This window comes from Scardinius erythrophthalmus (genome assembly GCF_964197995.2).
Source record: "Scardinius erythrophthalmus genome assembly, chromosome: 8".
NCBI classification, from domain to species: Eukaryota; Metazoa; Chordata; class Actinopteri; order Cypriniformes; family Leuciscidae; genus Scardinius; species Scardinius erythrophthalmus.
Genome location: NC_138228.1, coordinates 48,889,998 through 48,914,055, shown reverse-complemented (window position 1 = coordinate 48,914,055; position 24,058 = coordinate 48,889,998). Strand labels below are relative to the sequence as shown.

Here is a 24,058-nt window from a genome sequence, read left to right as displayed (position 1 = left end):
TCCACACACTCCTCACCTGTCCACACACTCACCTGTCCACACACTCACCTCACCTGTCCACACACTCACCTCTCCTTTCCACACACTCCTCACCTGTCCACACACTCACCTCTCCTGTCCACACACTCCTCACCTGTCCACACACTCTTCACCTGTCCACACACTCACCTCTCCACACACTCCTGTCCACACACTCCTCACCTGTCCACACACTCTTCACCTGTCCACACACTCACCTGTCCACACACTCCTGTCCACACACTCCTCACCTGTCCACACACTCTTCATCTGTCCACACACTCCTGTCCACACACTCCTCACCTGTCCACACACTCCTGTCCACACACTCCTCACCTGTCCACACACTCTTCACCTGTCCACACACTCCTGTCCACACACTCCTGTCCACACACTCCTCACCTGTCCACACACTCACCTCTCCTGTCCACACTCACCTCTCCTGTCCACACACTCCTCTCCTGTCCACACACTCCTCACCTGTCCACACACTCACCTGTCCACACACTCACCTGTCCACACACTCACCTGTCCACACACTCACCTGTCCACACACTCCTGTCCACACACTCACCTGTCCACACACTCACCTCACCTGTCCACACACTCCTCACCTGTCCACACACTCCTCACCTGTCCACACACTCCTCACACTCCTCACTTGTCCACACACCTGTATTAGTGTGGAAAACATTTCCAGTGCAGTTGCAAATCGCAGATTAGTGTTCCCATTACAACTGAGACGAGCACAGGAATGTCCAGAGAGTTACAGCTGCTCGCTGTATGTAACTTCATTTAGACTTCGAAGGATAGTTCACACAAAAATTTAAATTACCTCATGATTTACTCACCCTCAAGCCATCCTAGGTGTATATAACTTTCTTCTTTCAGACGAATACAATCAGAGTTATATTAAAAAATGTCCTGGCTCTTCCAAGCTTTATAATGGCAGTGAATGGCCGTTTCTGTTTTGTCCATAAAAGTGGACAGATGCACTTTTATGATGGACAGATGCACTTTTATCATGGATAGATGCACTTTTATGATGGACAGATGCACGTTTATGATGGACAGATGCACTTTTATCATGGATAGATGCACTTTTATGATGGACAGATGCACTTTTATGATGATAGATGCACTTTTATGATGGACAGATGCACTTTTATCATGGATAGATGCACTTTTATGATGGACAGATGCACTTTTATGATGGATAGATGCACGTTTATGATGGACAGATGCACTTTTATCATGGATAGATGCACTTTTATGATGGACAGATGCACTTTTATGATGGATAGATGCACGTTTATGATGGATAGATGCACTTTTATCATGGATAGATGCACGTTTATGATGGACAGATGCACTTTTATCATGGATAGATGCACTTTTATGATGGACAGATGCACTTTTATGATGATAGATGCACTTTTATGATGGACAGATGCACTTTTATCATGGATAGATGCACTTTTATGATGGACAGATGCACTTTTATGATGGATAGATGCACGTTTATGATGGATAGATGCACTTTTATGATGGATAGATGCACGTTTATGATGGACAGATGCACTTTTATCATGGATAGATGCACTTTTATGATGGACAGATGCACTTTTATGATGATAGATGCACTTTTATGATGGACAGATGCACTTTTATCATGGATAGATGCACTTTTATGATGGACAGATGCACTTTTATGATGATAGATGCACTTTTATGATGGACAGATGCACTTTTATCATGGACAGATGCACTTTTATGATGGACAGATGCACTTTTTTGATGGATAGATGCACGTTTATGATGGATAGATGCACTTTTATGATGGACAGATGCACGTTTATGATGGACAGATGCACTTTTATGATGGATAGATGCACTTTTATGATGGATAGATGCACGTTTATGATGGATAGATGCACTTTTATGATGGACAGATGCACTTTTATGATGGACAGATGCACGTTTATGATGGACAGATGCACTTTTATCATGGATAGATGCACTTTTATGATGGACAGATGCACTTATCATGGACAGATGCACTTTTATCATGGATAGATGCACTTTTATGATGGACAGATGCACTTTTATCATGGATAGATACTCTTTTATGATGGACAGATGCACTTTTATGATGGATAGATGCACGTTTATGATGGATAGATGCACTTTTATGATGGACAGATGCACGTTTATGATGGACAGATGCACTTTTATGATGGATAGATGCACTTTTATGATGGATAGATGCACTTTTATGATGGACAGATGCACTTTTATGATGGATAGATGCACTTTTATGATGGATAGATTTGCTTGAAAGAGCCAGGATATTTTTTATTATAACTCTGATTGTATTCGTCTGAAAGAAGAATGTCATATACACCTAGGATGACTTCAGGGTGAGTAAATCATGGGATAATTTTCATTTTTGGGTGAACTTAATTTAGTCCAGCTCTCTGCGTGATGTGCACAGGATGATAGTGATCGTGAGTAAAGCAGCGTGTCCTGATGATGGAGTGTGTTGTGTTTCTCAGCTGTGGGTCGGGATGCCTGCATGGTATGTGGCCGCGTGTCGTGCCAACGTGAAGAGCGGAGCCATCATGTCTGCCCTGTCCGACACCGAGATCCAGCGTGAGATTGGCATCAGCAACCCTCTTCACCGCCTCAAACTACGCCTCGCGATCCAGGAGATCATGTCGCTCACGAGCCCGTCGGCGCCTCCGACCTCCAGAACGGTAGGAAACAGCCTGGCCTTCAGATATATCTGCTCAAACACTCGAACAGAGATCTGACACACTCAAACACACCTCAGCTCTCCTCAGGGTTTGCAGGTAAATGTGCTGCTATCAGTGTCTGCTTTTAAACAAACAAACAAACATTTTATTCTAGCGTCATGCATTCTTTATCAACACTTGAATGTGGGTAAATCTCATCGAAAAAACATTTTGATCAAAAATCTGGTTTTGTCCGGATGGGATTCAGAGTGATGATCAGAACACAGATGGAGTAGATCGAGTCAGATATAAGCGCTGTGTGTTTCAGACTGAAGCGCAGCACTGTGTTCACTTGCACGTTTGATTGACAGTTAACGCTGCGCAACATGAAGTGCCTCTGTGTTTGCTCTGAGTGTCGCTTTAACGTGCGTCTGGAAACACAGCCTGTGCCAAACATCTGCACAAACAAAACACAAGCTTTAAGGGCTTCATGCAGTTTCATATCAAAAATAAACTTTGGTTTATTATTTGAAATGGAGAAATGAAGACAGCCATAAATAGAATTGTAAGTTTACAGTTGTAATGTAAAATGAAATTAATTTATAATTTTTTAAATACTCATTTTGTAATTTTACGGTGAAATATTAGAATGGTTAGTATTTTTATTAGTTTTCATTTTTTTGTGTCATTATTTTTATATTTATTATTATTTTATAGTAATATTGATAAATAATCACTAAATTCTGAAGCCCTACAAACAAGCACAGCAAACCTGGAATTTTTTTCGTTTCATTAGAAATTGCAATCATATTTGTTATCAGAGAAGATGCAGTTGGATGTTTCTTCAGATCGAGCGGCCCTAGTCCAGGGTTTGGGGGTTTCAGGCATGTTGATGTGAGATCCTCCAGTTTCAGAGGTCTAGAGGAGACAGTTATTGGTGAACAGCAGAAGAGCTCAAGCTTTATGACAGCACACTGACGTCAGGGACACTGGAACACACACACACACACACACACGTCTGCTCTCTCTCTCTCTCTCTCTCGCATGCCTCACACATTAACACCTGATGGGATGTTTGACCGCTTTCACTAATGATCCTGCTGCTCAATAACACACTCTTCCTCTTTCACTCCATCTGTCCTCACTTGTTTCCTCACTCACGGATCATGTAGTCTTCTGGGAATGTCTGGCTCACACACGAGGAGATGGAGAGTTTGGCCGCCACGCCGCTCACGGTCAGTCAGCTGATGTGTGTGTGTTTGTGTGTGTGTGTGTGAGATGTTTTACTGTATTTGTTCTTCTGCTACTGATCGCCTCCCCTCGCTCCACATGCTAACCTGCTAACACGCTAACCCCAGGAGGACGAGGAGGGCGGCTGGGCGCAGGTTTGAACCTCTTCCACACACACATCTCTGCCTTTCTTCTGATGGCTCAGTTTTATTGCACAACACATGCAGGTCTCATGATCTGTCAGGAACACGTTCATGTCACATTTCACTTCAGAATCAGACCAAAATGAATCAGAAAATCAAGCTCAGAGTTTGACATGACAGGATGGATTCTCTTTGAGAATATGTGGAGGTTTGTGACGTGGACGTGCTCTCGACGGTTTGCTGAGATTCACTGCAGTTCTTCATCACGTTAAAGCAGAGTTTGCTGGTCTTGCTCTATGAAACGCTCATTCTGTTTCTGGATCTCACTGAGAACAGGATCTGATGATGGTTTAATGTTCGTAAAATCATGAGATTATGATCAATCAACTCTGCTTCTGTTATGAACTAAGTGCTGATGTGGGATTTTGACATTTTGAGTCAAGTCGGCTTTATTTCTATCACACTTTATACAGTACATATCGTTTAAAAGCAGCTTTACAAGAACATAACACAATCAATGATGCAAACTTGATCAAATATGAGACAAATTCACATTCAGCTGTAAAGCAGCTTTAAAAAGACAGCAGTGTCATTATTCAGATCAATTCAGTTCGTTTTCTTCTCATCTGAAAGTGTCAAATCAATAATATGACTGAATATTAAGTGTCTTTTAGGTAAGTAGCGTTAGATTTTGCTCACTGTGCTCTTGATTGGACTGAATGTGTTGTTTGCGCTCAGACTCTGGCCTACGGTGACATGAACCACGAGTGGATCGGGAACGACTGGCTGCCGAGCCTCGGTCTGCCTCAGTACCGCAGCTACTTCATGGAGTCGCTGGTGGACGCTCGTATGCTGGATCACCTGACCAAAAAAGACCTCCGTGGTCAGCTCAAAATGGTGGACAGCTTCCACAGGTCAGTCACGGTCAGATCGCGCTCTCATGCATCTTACTTACGTTTCCAGTCCGGCTGTTATACGCCATGAACCGAACCAGCCAGATGACATTTAATTCACTTGACGTCTTTAATGAGGGAATTAACTACTCGTGTCAACTGACTAATAAACTACTGATAATAAAACTAGGAAAAATGAAGGTCATTTCCAGGGGTTTACCAGTATTTTGGTGCTTCTTTACGAAAAGTATCTCAACGGTAAAAAGACGTGCAGCTGTTTCATGTGTGAATGCATACATCCACACATACATACAAACATACAAGCATACATCCACACATACATACATACAAACATATAAGCATACATGCATACATACATACATACATACATACATACATACATACATACACATACATATACATACATACATACATACATACATACATACAAACATACAAGCATACATGCATACATACATACATACATACATACACATACATATACATACATGCATGCATACATACATCCATACATACATACATCCAAATACATCCAGATACATACATACATACATACATATATATACATACATACATATACATACATACATACATACATACACATACATATACATACATCCATACATACATACATCCAAATACATCCACATACATACATACATACATACATACATGCATACATGCGTATATTAGGGTTGGGCGGTATTACGGTGATATAGGATACCGCGGGATCTTAAAATAGCACCGGTATCAGTTTCAATACCGTCATTACTGGCACTTATATAGCCTATAATATATATAATTTATTTATTGCCTAAAAATGCTTGTGTGGTTGCAGTTTGGTAATATTTCTGGTTCCAGCCAAATGAGAAGGGAGAGGCGGTAAATACTGACGAGGCAATTTGTAAATTGTGCCATAAAAAGGTGACCGCGAGAGATGTAAACACCTCTAACCTAATGTCGCATCTCCGAAACTACCACCCACTCACTGCTGCCAGGATGCATTTTGTTCTCGAGTTCATTAAATAAGCGCATTAAGTTTCGTATTTGTTAAAATATTATAATGTTATTTTTTCCATCTTTGTTGATTATGAAAAGTGAACAGCACAAATAAGATAAGATGCATCGGGAGTCAGACGATTTGACCACTTCAATAAATTTCGTTTTGTAAAAGGCCTCTTTAAAACGAATTTCGTTTTGTATAAATTGTATCTTAATTTTAATAAATTTTTCATCAAACAAATTGCCTGGATTTAATATAATCATGACATGATGGGCGCTGGCATGCCACGGTCACTTGCATTGAAATCTCATAAATTAACCGAAACTCAGAGATGGCGATCGTCAATTTCTTTAAACAAAACAATTCAAAACGAAAAGAAATATAGGGTAGGCTACTCTCTGATTAATCCATGATGTGCATTTTTCTCTATAGCGTTCACAGAGATGCTGATCGTCAATTTCTTTAAACGAAACAATTCAAAACGAAAAGAAAAAGGCCACTCTGATTATTTAATCCATGATGTGCATTTCTCTCTAGGCGCGTTCATACAGAGATGCGATCATCAATTTCAGTAAACGAAACCATACAAAACGAAAAGAAAAGAAATAGACTAGCCTACTCTCTGTAATCCATGATGTGCATTTCTCTCTATCGTTCACTATGGAGATGGCGATCGTCAATTTCTTTAAACTAAACAATTCAAAACGAAAATAAATCTGATTGATCAATGATGTGCATTTCTCTCTATAGGCGCGTTCACTACAGAGATGGTGATCGTCAACTTCCATCTTTGCAGAAAAGTTTTATTAATAAAAATCAATGGACACGCGTCACCGGATTACAAAGGCACTTCTTGCTTGTTGCACGCACACAGATATTATGTTGAATAATGGTGGGCTCGGGCTCATAATAACAGTTAATGCCGTCGGCCGGACTCAGACACAACGTGCACGGCTTGATTTTATTTTTTTTTATTTTTTTTGATCTGGCATTCAGTTTCTGAACGGTGTAGGCACAAGCCAACAGTTTGGTGACGCCATCTGAGCCCATTATGTCATAATTTTTAATTAGTCACGGTAATACCGTATACCCCGGTACAATAGGGAGGGGGTTTGACGGTATCAAAATTCGAATACCGCCCAAGCCTAGCGTATATCCATGCATACATACAAGCATACATACATACATACATACATACATGCATACATCCATCCATACATACATGCATGCATACATACATACAGTACATACAGTGCATACATGCGTATATCCATGCATACATGCGTATATCCATGCAAACATACAAGCATACATACATACATGCATACATGCGTATATCCATCCATACATACATACATGCATACATACATACAGTACATACAGTACATACATGCATACATACATGCATACATGCGTATATCCATGCATACATGCGTATATCCATGCAAACATACAAGCATACATACATACATGCATACATGCGTATATCCATGCATACATACATACATACATACATACATACATACATGCATACATGCATACATGCATACATGCGTATATCCATGCATAAATACAAACATACATACATGCATGCATACATGCATACATACATGCATACATACATGCATACAAGCATACATACATACATACATCCATGCAGACATACATACAAGCATACATACATGCATACATACAAGCATACATACAAGCATACATGCATACATACAAGCATACATACATACATACATCCATGCAGACATACATACAAGCATACATACATGCATACATACATGCATACATACATACATACATACATACATACATACATACATACAAGTATACAAACATAAAAGTATACATACATAAATACATACATACGTACATCCATGCATACAAGCATACATGCATAACATCCATGCATACATCCATATACATACAAGCATACATGCAGACATACAGTGAGGAAAATAAGTATTTGAACACCCTGCTATTTTGCAAGTTCTCCCACTTAGAAATCATGGAGGGGTCTGAAATTGTCATCGTAGGTGCATGTCCACTGTGAGAGACATAATCTAAAAAAAAAATCCAGAAATCACAATGTATGATTTTTTAACTATTTATTTGTATGATACAGCTGCAAATAAGTATTTGAACACCTGAGAAAATCAATGTTAATATTTGGTACAGTAGCCTTTGTTTGCAATTACAGAGGTCAAACGTTTCCTGTAGTTTTTCACCAGGTTTGCACACACTGCAGGAGGGATTTTGGCCCACTCCTCCACACAGATCTTCTCTAGATCAGTCAGGTTTCTGGGCTGTCGCTGAGAAACACGGAGTTTGAGCTCCCTCCAAAGATTCTCTATTGGGTTTAGGTCTGGAGACTGGCTAGGCCACGCCAGAACCTTGATATGCTTCTTACAGAGCCACTCCTTGGTTATCCTGGCTGTGTGCTTCGGGTCATTGTCATGTTGGAAGACCCAGCCTCGACCCATCTTCAATGCTCTAACTGAGGGAAGGAGGTTGTTCCCCAAAGTCTCGCAATACATGGCCCCGGTCATCCTCTTCTTAATACAGTGCAGCCGCCCTGTCCCATGTGCAGAAAAACACCCCCAAAGCATGATGCTACCCCCCCCATGCTTCACAGTAGGGATGGTGTTCTTGGGATGGTACTCATCATTCTTCTTCCTCCAAACACGTTTAGTGGAATTATGACCAAAAAGTTCTATTTTGGTCTCATCTGACCACATGACTTTCTCCCATGACTCCTCTGGATCACCCAATCGGTCATTGGCAAACTTAAGACGGGCCTTGACATGTGCTGGTTTAAGCAGGGGAACCTTCCGTGCCAGAATAATCCAGAGGCACTCTGTGCCAGAACCCCTCTCCACTTCTGCCCTCCCCTGCCCCCGCCGTCATTTATTGTCCTACTGATGGGCCAGCTCATCTACACACCCCACTATCCCTGTGTTATGTCTTCTAGGGTCTAAATGAAGTCTAAGTGCTTTAAAAGAGATGCGGCGCAGGGGGTAGAACTTATTCAGAACCACCTCAAGCACCACCCATTTCCCTACCTATTGATTGATTGTGTGATTGAATGTGTGATATGAGATGCATTAAAAAGAGGTGGAGGGCAACAGTGCAGGACCTCTTCAGGCCCTCCACACAGCACACCTTAATTCTTGAATAGGAATGTGAATGTTGGCCATCTAGCATGAGGAGCATTAAAAAGTAAGGTGTACAGAGTTGCTTCTTCCATTTTCTAATGATTGCTCCAACAGTGGACCTTTTTTCACCAAGCTGCTTGGCAATTTCCCCGTAGCCCTTTCCAGCCTTGTGGAGGTGTACAATTTTGTCTCTAGTGTCTTTGGACAGCTCTTTGGTCTTGGCCATGTTAGTAGTTGGATTCTTACTGATTGTATGGGGTGGACAGGTGTCTTTATGCAGCTAACGACCTCAAACAGGTGCATCTAATTTAGGATAATAAATGGAGTGGAGGTGGACATTTTAAAGGCAGACTAACAGGATTTGAGGGTCAGAATTCTAGCTGATAGACAAGTGTTCAAATACTTATTTGCAGCTGTATCATACAAATAAATAGTTAAAAAATCATATATTGTGATTTCTGGATTTTTTTTTTTAGATTATGTCTCTCACAGTGGACATGCACCTACGATGACAATTTCAGACCCCTCCATGATTTCCAAGTGGGAGAACTTGCAAAATAGCAGGGTGTTCAAATACTTATTTTCCTCACTGTACATACATATAAGCATCCATACATACATGCTTACATACAGTGCATACATGAATGCATAAATACATACATAAATTGAATGGCATTTGCCTGCTGAACTCTACTGGGTTTTTTTTTTTCGGGCTGATTCCTCCTCACTGTGTGTTTGTGGTGCTCTCTCTCTCTCTGTAGGAACAGTTTTCAGTGCGGTGTAATGTGTTTGAGACGACTGAACTATGACCGGAAAGACCTTGAGCGAAGGCGCGAGGAGTCACAGGTTGATGTCAAAGGTGAGCGCTTGTTGTTTTTCTCCTTTATTTTCACCTCTGTGTGGTCGTGTTGTGTCCTTTAATGCTTGTGTGTGTGTGCGCAGATGTGCTGGTGTGGTCGAACGAGCGCGTGGTCAGCTGGGTTCAGGCCATCGGGTTGAAGGATTACGCCAGCAATCTTCTGGAGAGCGGTGTTCATGGAGCGCTCATCGCCCTGGACGAGTCCTTCGACCACAACGCCTTGGCTCTACTTCTGCAGATCCCGACGCAGTGCACACAGGTCAGAGATCAGACACAGGTCAAAGGGCAGACACAGGTCACAGAGGTCAGACACAGGTCACACAGATCATACACAGGTCACAGAGATCAGACACAGATCACAGAGATCAGACACAGATCACAGATGTCAGACACAGGTCACACAGATCAGACACAGGTCACAGAGGTCAGACACAGATCACAGAGATCAGACACAGATCACAGATGTCAGACACAGGTCACACAGATCAGACACAGGTCACAGAGGTCAGACACAGGTCACACAGATCAGACACAGGTCACAGAGATCAGACACAGATCACAGAGATCAGACACAGGTCACAGAGGTCAGACACAGGTCACAGAGGTCAGACACAGGTCAGAGATCAGACACAGGTCACACAGATCAGACACAGATCACAGAGGTCAGACACAGGTCACAGAGGTCAGACACAGGTCACACAGATCAGACACAGGTCACAGAGATCAGACACAGGTCACAGAGATCAGACACAGGTCACAGAGATCAGACACAGATCACAGAGGTCAGACACAGGTCACAGAGATCAGACACAGGTCACACAGATCAGACACAGGTCACAGAGGTCAGACACAGGTCACAGAGGTCAGACACAGGTCACACAGATCAGACACAGGTCACAGAGATCAGACACAGATCACAGAGATCAGACACAGGTCACAGAGGTCAGACACAGGTCACAGAGGTCAGACACAGGTCACAGAGATCAGACACAGATCACAGAGATCAGACACAGGTCACAGAGGTCAGACACAGGTCACAGAGATCAGACACAGATCACAGATGTCAGACACAGGTCACAGAGATCAGACACAGGTCACACAGATCAGACACAGATCACAGAGATCAGACACAGGTCACAGAGATCAGACACAGATCACAGAGATCAGACACAGGTCACAGAGATCAGACACAGATCACAGATGTCAGACACAGGTCACAGAGGTCAGACACAGGTCACAGAGATCAGACACAGATCACAGATGTCAGACACAGGTCACACAGATCAGACACAGGTCACAGAGGTCAGACACAGGTCACACAGATCAGACACAGGTCACAGAGATCAGACACAGATCACAGAGATCAGACACAGGTCACAGAGGTCAGACACAGGTCACAGAGGTCAGACACAGGTCAGAGATCAGACACAGGTCACACAGATCAGACACAGATCACAGAGGTCAGACACAGGTCACAGAGGTCAGACACAGGTCACACAGATCAGACACAGGTCACAGAGATCAGACACAGGTCACAGAGATCAGACACAGGTCACAGAGATCAGACACAGATCACAGAGGTCAGACACAGGTCACAGAGATCAGACACAGGTCACACAGATCAGACACAGGTCACAGAGGTCAGACACAGGTCACAGAGATCAGACACAGGTCACAGAGGTCAGACACAGGTCACAGAGATCAGACACAGGTCACAGATGTCAGACACAGGTCACAGAGGTCAGACACAGGTCACAGAGGTCAGACACAGGTCACAGAGATCAGACACAGGTCACACAGATCAGACACAGGTCACAGAGATCAGACACAGGTCACACAGATCAGACACAGATCACAGAGGTCAGACACAGGTCACAGAGGTCAGACACAGGTCACACAGATCAGACACAGGTCACAGAGATCAGACACAGGTCACAGAGGTCAGACACAGGTCACACAGATCAGACACAGGTCACAGAGATCAGACACGTCACAGAGATCAGACACAGGTCACAGAGGTCAGACACAGGTCACAGAGGTCAGACACAGGTCACACAGATCAGACACAGGTCACAGAGATCAGACACAGGTCACAGAGATCAGACACAGGTCACAGAGATCAGACACAGATCACAGAGGTCAGACACAGGTCACAGAGATCAGACACAGGTCACACAGATCAGACACAGGTCAGAGATCAGACACAGGTCACAGAGATCAGACACAGGTCACAGAGATCAGACACAGATCACAGAGGTCAGACACAGGTCACAGAGATCAGACACAGGTCACACAGATCAGACACAGGTCACAGAGGTCAGACACAGGTCACAGAGATCAGACACAGGTCACAGAGGTCAGACACAGGTCACAGAGGTCAGACACAGGTCACAGAGGTCAGACACAGGTCACAGAGGTCAGACACAGGTCACAGAGATCAGACACAGGTCCGAGGTCAGACACGTCACAGAGGTCAAACACAGGTCACACAGATCAGACACAGGTCACACAGATCAGACACAGGTCACAGAGGTCAGACACAGGTCACAGAGATCAGACACAGGTCCGAGGTCAGACACGTCACAGAGGTCAGACACGTCACAGAGGTCAAACACAGGTCAGACACGTACAGTTCCTTCTGTGTTTGGAGTCGGACACGATAACCTGCAGTTCACGTAATAGGTAGTCTTCTACTAATGTTTAAACAAGTCAAGTGCAAAATGTAAATATGTATATATAGTACATGATACAAACATTGTACAGGGTTTGTACAAGGTGTGTAAAGTGCTTGATTTACTAGAATTTGACTTTTGGAAATTTAAGTCCTGGAAAACCCTTGAAAACATCCATATTTATGAAAAGGTACTTGAAAAGTGCTTTAATTATTGAAAGAAAAATGTAAAATTAGTGTGTATTTTTATCGATAAAACAATCTTTTCACACAAAATAAATGCTGCAGTCTGACATAGATATAGAGCCATTTTGCATGGCTATTTATTAGGGGTGGGAATCACCAGAGGCACCACGATACGATATTATCCCGATACTTAGGTCACGATACGATATTATTGCGATTTTAAACATATTGCGATATTCTGCAATATATTGCAATTTATTACCTTTTTCCAACTTCAAATTATGTCCGCAAAGGAAAACTGTCAACATCTGTTTGTTCATGTCACATCAATTTTAATAATCTGCGTTAATAATCTGTTACACAGAACTTTATTATATTAAATATTAATCAAAAATGATTCACACCTTCACAAAAACCAAACATTCAGTGTAAGAGTAAAACAATGACATAACATTATTTATAGTAAGTTTATTTGATTCACATCTTATTTAGAGTTTTGACCTCGACAACCCAACTGCATTTACCGCAAACAGTCTAAACTAAAAGATTGTTTTGGTTGAATCGGTGTAAAGGAGTAGTTCGCGAATCGGACGTGTCATTATACGGACTTGTAGGCTACAACACGTGTGATTATCCCGGCAGTCAGGACATCGCACAATATTTGTCAACACAGAAAACATTTAAATATCGCGATACTATGCAGTATCGATTTTTTCCCCCACCCCTACTATTTATATGCTCATATAAATATCCTAGTATATGATAAAGCTTTCATTCTTCAGGTCAATCAAATATTAATGGAAGGAAAAAAAATCAGTTTGAATATCTTTGTTGTATACTTTCAATGGTTAAAGTTACTAAGGTCATTGCATGTGCAGCATTTTATTTGTACCATTTTGTTGGTATTTAATAGAATTTGAAAGATAATAAAGATATTGTTTGATAAGTGAGATCTCTCATTGTAGTCCTTGAAAAGTCCTTAAAAGTCCTGGAATTTCATTTTACAGTATCTGTACGAACCCTGATTGTAGTATTTGGCAAATTTTTGTTTTATTGCATTTCTAATCAGATTTCAGAATTCTTTTTCCATATTTGGTCCAATCCGATAGCCGAAATCCCATCAGATTTCATTTGAACAGCTGTGTTTGAATCAGTCAGATTTCAGTGATCATTGAACTCCGTTTCACTCTACTTTGACTATGCTGTGCAAATAGAAATAGAATCTTTGACTGGTTGCGTTGGATATATTGTCCGCTGACTGTGCCGTGTCCCCGCAGGCGCGAGCGCTACTGGAGCACGAGTACGGTCACCTGATCGGCGCTGGCACTGAGCGCAGATTGGACGAGGTGAGTTGAGTCTGGTTCATCAGTCTAACCCAATCAGATCTGAGCGCTTCACATCATAGCTGTTCCTCCGCAGGACGACGACAAGAACTTCCGGCGCGCGCCGTCCTGGAGGAAGAAGTTTCGGCCCAAAGACGTGCGCGGGATGAGCGTGAGCGCCTCGGACACGCTGCCGGCTAGCTTCCGGGTGAGCGTCGGCGACTCCGCTCTGATGGCCAAGAAACCGCAGCTGGACGGTACGTGAGCGAGCGGCTCAGCCTGTTAGCGCGTGTTACACGTGTGCAGTGTTGGGGGAACTCATTACAACTCCAGTTATGTAATCAGATTACTTTTTCAAGTAACTAGTAAAGTAATGCATTACTTTTAAAATTTACAACAAAATATCCAAGTTACTTTTTCACATTTATTGACTGACAGCTCTCCTGTCCCCATGTTGAGAGAAATAAAGTGAGGTGTTTTATTCGCTGCGCATGATGGTTATTGTAGTTCGACTAAATGTGAACATGCATTTACTCATCTCACTTGCACGAAATAAATTAATAAAAACAGTAAAATGCAATCTCAGACTTTTACACAAAACTTTTATAATTAACTATATTAAATTACACAAATATACTTTATGTATTTAATCTCACTTTAATAAGGAATGTCTTTGCTGTTGACCTTAGGGTTAGGGTTATGATGATCTAATTTAACCATACTAATAAGCAAAAATTACTTTAGATTTAGAAATAAGAATGTTGAACTTCCTTCTCCTGTATCCTGTTGTTCTGAAATCCAGAATTGCTGAAAGGTTTGTTTGAGCGGCGCCCTCTACCGTACTCCACTGTACTCTACCTCTACTGTACTCTACTGTACTCTACTCTACTGTACTCTACCTCTACTGTACTCTACCTCTACTTTACTCTACTGTACTCTACTCTACTCTACTGTACTCTACCTCTACTGTACTCTACTCTACTGTACTCTACCTCACTCTACTCTACTGTACTCTACTCTACTGCACTCTACCTCTACTTTACTCTACTGTACTCTACTCTACTGTACTCTACCTCTACTGCACTCTACCTCTACTGTACTCTACTGTATTCTACCTCTACTGTACTCTACTCTACTGTACTCTACCTCACTCTACTCTACTGTACTCTACCTCTACTGTACTCTACTCTACTGTACTCTACCTCACTCTACTCTACTGTACTCTACCTCTACTGCACTCTACCTCTACTTTACTCTACTGTACTCTACCTCTACTGCACTCTACCTCTACTGTACTCTACTGTATTCTACCTCTACTGTACTCTACTCTACTGTACTCTACCTCACTCTACTCTACTGTACTCTACCTCTACTGTACTGCACTCTACCTCTACTTTACTCTACTGTACTCTACCTCTACTGTACTCTACCTCTACTGCACTCTACCTCTACTGTACTCTACTGTATTCTACCTCTACTGTACTCTACTCTACTGTACTCTACCTCACTCTACTCTACTGTACTCTACCTCTACTGTACTGCACTCTACCTCTACTTTACTCTACTGTACTCTACCTCTACTGTACTCTACCTCTACTTTACTCTACTGTACTCTACTGTACTCTACTCTACTGTACTCTACTTTACTGTACTCTACCTCACTCTACTCTACCTCACTCTACTCTACTGTACTCTACTCTACTGTACTCTACCTCTACTGCACTCTACTGTACTCTACCTCTACTCTACTGTACTCTACTTTACTGTACTCCACCTCACTCTACTCTACCTCACTCTACTCTACTGTACTCTACCTCTACTGTATTCTACTGTACTCTACTCTACTGTACTCTACCTCTACTGTACTCTACCTCTACTCTACCTCTACTCTACTCTACCTCTACTTTACTCTACTGTACTCTACCTCTACTGTACTCTACCTCTACTTTACTCTACTGTACTCTACCTCTACTGTACTCTACCTCTACTGTACCTCTACTCTACTCTACCTCTACTTTACTCTACTGTACTCTACCTCTACTGTACTCTACCTCTACTGTACTCTACTGTACTCTACCTCTACTGTACTCTACTGTACTTTACTCTACTGTACTCTACTGTGCTTTACTGTACTGTAATCTACTGTACTTTACTCTACTGTACTCTACCTCTACTGTACTCTACCTCTACTGTACTCTACCTCTACTGTACTCTACTGTACTTTACTCTACTGTACTCTACTGTGCTTTACTCTACTGCAATCTACTGTACTTTACTCTACTGTACTCTACCTCTACTGTACTCTACCTCTACTTTACTCAACTTTACTCTACCTCTACTGTACTCTACTGTACTTTACTCTACTGTACTCTACCTCTACTGTACTCTACCTCTACTTTACTCTACTGTACTTTACTCTACTGTACTCTACCTCTACTTTACTCTACCTCTACTGTACTCTTCCTCTACTTTACTCTACTGTACTCTACCTCTGCTGTACTCTACTGTACTTTACTCTACTGTACTCTACCTCTACTGTACTCTACCTCTACTTTACTCTACTGTACTTTACTCTACTGTACTCTACCTCTACTTTACTCTACCTCTACTGTACTCTTCCTCTACTTTACTCTACTGTTCTCTACCTCTACTGTACTCTACCTCTACTTTACTCTACCTCTACTGTACTCTACCTCTACTGTACTCTACCTCTACTGTACTCTACCTCTACTGTACACTACCTCTACTTTACTCTACCTCTACTGTACTCTACCTCTACTTTACTCTACCTCTACTGTACTCTACTGTACTTTACTCTACTGTACTCTACTGTGCTTTACTCTACTGCAATCTACTGTACTTTACTCTACTGTACTCTACCTCTACTGTACTCTACCTCTACTTTACTCAACTTTACTCTACCTCTACTGTACTCTACTGTACTTTACTCTACTGTACTCTACCTCTACTGTACTCTACCTCTACTTTACTCTACTGTACTTTACTCTACTGTACTCTACCTCTACTTTACTCTACCTCTACTGTACTCTTCCTCTACTTTACTCTACTGTTCTCTACCTCTACTGTACTCTACCTCTACTGTACTCTACCTCTACTGTACTCTACCTCTACTGTACTCTACCTCTACTGTACTCTACCTCTACTGTACACTACCTCTACTTTACTCTACCTCTACTGTACTCTACCTCTACTTTACTCTACCTCTACTGTACTCTACCTCTACTGTACTCTACCTCTACTGTACTCTACCTCTACTGTACACTACCTCTACTGTACTCTACCTCTACTGTACTCTACCTCTACTCTACCTCTACTGTACTCTACCTCTACTGTACTCTACCTCTACTGTACTCTACCTCTACTTTACTCTACCTCTACTGTAATCTACTGTACTTTACTCTACTGTACTCTACCTCTACTGTACTCTACCTCTACTTTACTCTACCTCTACTGTAATCTACTGTACTTTACTCTACTGTACTCTACCTCTACTGTACTCTACCTCTACTGTACTCTACCTCTACTGTACTCTACCTCTACTGTACTCTACCTCTACTGTACTCTACCTCTACTGTACTCTACCTCTACTGTAATCTACTGTACTGTACTCTACTGTACTCTACCTCTACTGTACTCTACCTCTACTGTACTCTACCTCTACTCTACTCTACCTCTACTGTACTCTACCTCTACTGTACTCTACCTCTACTGTACTCTACCTCTACTTTACTCTACCTCTACTGTAATCTACTGTACTTTACTCTACTGTACTCTACCTCTACTGTACTCTACCTCTACTGTACTCTACTGTACTTTACTCTACTGTACTCTACTGTGCTTTACTCTACTGCAATCTACTGTACTTTACTCTACTGTACTCTACCTCTACTGTACTCTACCTCTACTTTACTCAACTTTACTCTACCTCTACTGTACTCTACTGTACTTTACTCTACTGTACTCTACCTCTACTGTACTCTACCTCTACTTTACTCTACTGTACTTTACTCTACTGTACTCTACCTCTACTTTACTCTACCTCTACTGTACTCTTCCTCTACTTTACTCTACTGTTCTCTACCTCTACTGTACTCTACCTCTACTTTACTCTACCTCTACTGTACTCTACCTCTACTGTACTCTACCTCTACTGTACTCTACCTCTACTGTACACTACCTCTACTTTACTCTACCTCTACTGTACTCTACCTCTACTTTACTCTACCTCTACTGTACTCTACCTCTACTGTACTCTACCTCTACTGTACTCTACCTCTACTGTACACTACCTCTACTGTACTCTACCTCTACTGTACTCTACCTCTACTCTACCTCTACTGTACTCTACCTCTACTGTACTCTACCTCTACTGTACTCTACCTCTACTGTACTCTACCTCTACTGTACTCTACCTCTACTTTACTCTACCTCTACTGTACTCTACCTCTACTGTACTCTACTGTACTCTACCTCTACTTTACTCTACCTCTACTTTACTCTACCTCTACTGTACTCTACCTCTACTTTACTCTACTGTACTCTACCTCTGCTGTACTCTACTGTTCTCTACCTCTACTGTACCTCTACTGTTCTCTACCTCTACTGTACCTCTACTGTACTCTACCTCTACTGTACTCTACTGTACTCTACCTCTACTGTACTCTACTGTTCTCTACCTCTACTCTACTGTACTCTACCTCTACTGTTCTCTACTGTTCTCTACCTCTACTCTACTGTACTCTACCTCTACTGTACTCTACCTCTACTGTTCTCTACCTCTACTGTACCTCTACTGTACTCTACCTCTACTGTACTCTACCTCTACTGTACCTCTACTGTACTCTACCTCTACTGTACTCTACTGTACTCTACCTCTACTGTACTCTACCTCTACTCTACTGTACTCTACCTCTACTCTACTGTACTCTACCTCTACTGTACCTCTACCTCTACTGTACCTCTACTGTACTCTACCTCTACTGTACTCTACCTCTACTGTACCTCTACTGTACTCTACCTCTACTGTACTCTACTGTACTCTACCTCTACTGTACTCTACCTCTACTCTACTGTTCTCTACCTCTACTCTACTGTACTCTACCTCTACTGTTCTCTACTGTTCTCTACCTCTACTCTACTGTACTCTACCTCTACTGTTCTCTACCTCTACTGTACCTCTACTGTACTCTACCTCTACTGTACTCTACCTCTACTGTACCTCTACTGTACTCTACCTCTACTGTACTCTACCTCTACTGTACTCTACCTCTACTGTACTCTACCTCTACTCTACTGTACTCTACCTCTACTCTACTGTACTCTACCTCTACTGTACTCTACCTCTACTGTTCTCTACCTCTACTGTACCTCTACTGTACTCTACCTCTACTGTACTCTACCTCTACTGTACCTCTACTGTACTCTACCTCTACTGTACTCTACTGTACTCTACCTCTACTGTACTCTACCTCTACTCTACTGTACTCTACCTCTACTCTACTGTACTCTACTGTACTCTACCTCTACTGTTCTCTACCTCTACTCTACTGTACTCTACCTCTACTCTACTGTACTCTACCTCTACTGTACTCTACCTCTACTGTTCTCTACCTCTACTGTACCTCTACTGTACTCTACCTCTACTGTACTCTACCTCTACTGTTCTCTACCTCTACTCTACTGTACTCTACCTCTGCTGTACTCTACTGTTCTCTACCTCTACTGTACCTCTGCTGTACTCTACTGTACTCTACCTCTACTGTACCTCTACTGTTCTCTACCTCTACTGTACCTCTACTGTACTCTACCTCTACTGTACTCTACCTCTACTGTACTCTACCTCTACTGTACTCTACCTCTACTGTACTCTACCTCTACTCTACTCTACCTCTACTGTACTCTACCTCTACTGTACTCCACCTCACTCTACTCTACCTCACTCTACTCTACTGTACTCTACCTCTACTGTACTCTACCTCTACTCTACTCTACCTCTACTGTACTCTACCTCTACTGTACTCTACCTCTACTCTACTCTACCTCTACTGTACTCTACCTCTACTGTACTCTACCTCTACTGTACTCTAGCTCTACTTTACTCTACCTCTGCTGTACTCTACTGTTCTCTACCTCTACTCTACTCTACTGTACTCTACCTCTACTGTACTCTACCTCTACTGTACTCTACCTCTACTGTACTCTACTGTACTCTTCTCTACTGTACTCTACTGTACAGGTGTAAATATGCATTTCCTTCAGCCTGAGGATTATTCACTTCACTTCTGGTGTGAAAGGGGTTTAAAATTTGCCCAAAAATAGAAGTTTTTTTTATTGTTATTAAAAAACAAACAAGCAAGCTCAAAAAGAAAAAGTAACGCAAAAGTAATGCAACGCATTACTTTTTCATAAAAAGTAACTAAGTATTGCAACTAGTTACTTTTTTTGGGAGTAACGCAATATTGTAATGCATTACTTTTCAAAGTAACTTTCCCCAACACTGGACGTGTGTGTAGCTTATGTCAGCGCTTATGTGCGTTTAACATGCTGGTGTGTGTGTGTGACTAATGCATGTGTGTGGTGCTGCAGGTGTGAGTGGAGTTCAGCGTCTAGACTCGGCCGCAGTCAGAACATACTCCTGCTGATCTAACCAGGTGAGCCTTCATTACTCGCATGATCTGAGCATGATGACCAGATACTCACGGCCAAGATCTCTAGCATTAGTGAACGTCCCGGTGCAGCAACACTGCTGAGAGCGGCCTTTAGATAAATAATTCATGTTGTAATGTTGTTCCAGACCAGGAAGACCTTCGTTCATCTTCGGAACACAAATGAAGATACTTTGAATTAGGGCTGGGCGATAAAACGATAACGATAATTGTCGCGATATAATTTTTCTTGATAAAACAATATCAAGAGTTCGATAAATGTTCGATAATGTTTATGCGGCAAAAGCGGAATGAAACTCATTTGAACCGCGCGCCACACGGACCATTTATCCGCTCGGCTCAAAGTCCAAACAGCAGCGCGAGCGCGAGCTCACTAGAGCCGTTGCGTTTACTCTGATCGCTCTCGTCACGAGATCCAGTGAGAAGCACTTGAATTCAGCGAAGAACACAATGTCTCCGTGATTTAAACCAGTTTAAAGGCAGATCAAGCCACGCTGACAAACACTGGAGAAACACTGTGCGCAGAAGGCTTTTCCGGCTACATATTCCCATCATTTACCATGGATTTACTGTAACGTTAGCCTAGTAATATTAACTGCACCATGAAATGTGGAATATACATATTGAATTGTATTATATTATTAATGTAGACAATGTATTAAAGGACTGATGGAATATAATTACAGTATTTAATAATGTATTTAGGCTACTGTTTTTCATACAAATACCATAGAAACCATAAAGTTACATTTTGCCATGATAGTGAGGTGCTACCGGCTATGCCTGGTTTCATCTGTGGTTGTTATGATCTAAATGCATGATACTGGATGACCAATAGTTAAGTTTAATAAAACTCAAACAGTCAGAATATTACATTTTACCAAATAAAAATTAGCACATGCAGAAACTAAGAAATTAATTGTCCAATAAATATATTTATTTTGTTAAGGAAAAATGACAAATGTTTGAATGTTCCACCTCAGATTTGTGAAATGTTCACAAGTTTGGCAAGTGTTTGTCCTGATATGTTCTGACAATAAAGAGTAGTTTAAAACCACAATTAACGCTCTGGTTTCTACAACTTTCACTTAGGAGCAAAAATCTGCCTTTAAAACTAAAAGAAATAAAGATTTGACTTTTATCGTGATAATTATCGATATCGACTGATATAAAAAAGAATATCGTGATTTTTTTTTTTTTTTTTTTTTTTTTTTTTTTGGCCATATCGCCCAGCCCTACTTTGAATGAAATCCAAGAGGTTTCTGAACCAGCCATAGGCAGCAACGTCATTGACCTTTCAAGGGCCAGAAAGGCAGTAAAGAACGCGTTGAAACAGTCCATGAGCCGGCGTTCTGGAACCCGGAAGCGCTGCACGGTTTAGCAGATTAGCAGACTGACATGGAGGATAAGAAATTGTTAAAGTCGTTATTTATTTATTTATTTATTTTTTTCGCACAAAAAGTATTCTCATCACTTCATGACATTAAGGTTGAACCACTGTAGTCACCGCAATTCAGGTTTTGCCACAAGCGGAGGTGGAGGAAGAGGTTTTTCAGCCGTTAATTCCGTTAATAAAAAAACAGGATTTTGCCCCTTATCTTAGATTTACAGCAGATGAACAAACACAATAAAACGTCATGAACAAGAAACTCTGTAAGAGGAGAGTAGTAAAAAAAAAAGAGGAGAGTAGTACACCAGTGCTGTAAGAGCGACACAAACTTTTTGGAGTAGTTCCCCTGATAATGAAACACTTGGCCCAACAGGGCAAACGTGTTATTCAGAATGAAAAGACGACAGTGGTCGTATATTTGCAGGCAAGGGGGTTCTCCCTCACTCCCTCACTTTCCCTGCTGAAAGTGGCACGGATGCTCTTGATACCGGAGACCCTGGATTGGCGTGTGCACACTTGAATAGTGACGCAGATCTGGGATCGGTTTGGCAGGGCCGATGTGGATCTTTTTACGTTTGCAGAAAACACAGGCCTCCCGCTGTTTTCTTGATTGTGGACAGGAGCCCCACTGAGGGTGAATGCCCTGTCGCATGTATAGCCCAGGACTCTGGTGTACGCAGAAGGGTCTGACATTGATTTTGGTGGCTTCTTGCTGGCCAGTAAAGACATGGTACACAAGCATCATGTCGTTGCTGTTAAGGCCACTGTGGTGTCTTTCCCTATGCAGGGACCCAGATTCTGCACCCTCGGCCAGCACTGTGGTCTCTAGGGGTCGACCTGTTGAGGGAGGGAGAGTCTGATTGAAGCTACAAAACAGAGCGCTTGCATTTCGAAGTGAATTGCGTAAGTAGCGAGTATTTGAAGCTTGGTGCGGGTGAAGATTTGTATCGCCGTATCAGAAGCAGAGTCACTCCCATTCCACGTTGGAACTTTATTGGACAACCGTTGTGGCTTGTCGTGAGCACATTAACGGTCCTGCGGCAAAGCGCGCATCTTTGGTTCCTTAAAGGGCCCGGGTATACACTTTTTTTTATCGCTCTGTCTTACTTACGGTTGAGAGTGTGAGCCTGTCAAAGTATACTCCTTTGGCCGCGTGGGTGGAAGGACGTTTTCTGCGCATGTGCACTATCTAGTGTATTTACTTTTCAAGTGCTTTGGTTTTCAAGTGCTCTTTCTCCTATTTAACTGGGGCTCCCGCCGCATCATCTAAGTGGATGCTGCATATAGGGGTGTGCCATATCATACCGTCCACGATAATACCGGTATAAATTTTTACATGATAAAAAAGTGTCATATCGCGATATCAATGATATAGCGATGCGATGACGTATGGCGCATTTACGTTCCCTAGCACGCACAACAACAACACCTGTCTGAGCGCGAGAGCAGCCTGTCAGCCTCCGATGACAATTTAGCAATTTCACAAACAGCTTGAGTGTAACAAGCGAGTAACAAAAGTTATTTTTCGCGGATTATATCGCTTAAATGGGGGGGAAAACGCTAAATTGTGTAAAACTTCCGGTCTTGGTAAGTATACTCGTAAACACAGTCGGTTATGTATAAAACGCATGTGACAGTGTGACAGACAGTATAATGAAAACAGCAATGGGTCCGTGCACTAGCTGTAAAAGTGACAGCAGCCATAGGCTATGTGTCTGTCATTAATGTTGTTGTCAA

At 42.0% G+C, this 24,058-nt stretch overlaps 1 protein-coding gene across 2 annotated transcripts in view; it reads left to right on the top strand.

Annotated features, from left to right (window-relative positions):
* Positions 1–24,058, top strand: part of ppfia1 (PTPRF interacting protein alpha 1) — a 119,720-nt gene that overhangs the window by 92,800 nt on the left and 2,862 nt on the right. The window contains exons 21-27 of one of the 2 annotated variants that reach the window (XM_081372568.1): positions 2,574–2,774; positions 4,865–5,040; positions 9,969–10,066; positions 10,150–10,325; positions 14,201–14,269; positions 14,343–14,502; positions 20,852–20,916. In XM_081372568.1, coding sequence (XP_081228694.1) covers positions 2,574–2,774; positions 4,865–5,040; positions 9,969–10,066; positions 10,150–10,325; positions 14,201–14,269; positions 14,343–14,502; positions 20,852–20,907 — 936 coding nt within the window. In that variant the 3' untranslated portion in view covers positions 20,908–20,916. The remainder of the gene's footprint in view (positions 1–2,573; positions 2,775–4,864; positions 5,041–9,968; positions 10,067–10,149; positions 10,326–14,200; positions 14,270–14,342; positions 14,503–20,851; positions 20,917–24,058) is intronic. The other variant, XM_081372567.1, reaches the window with a different exon arrangement.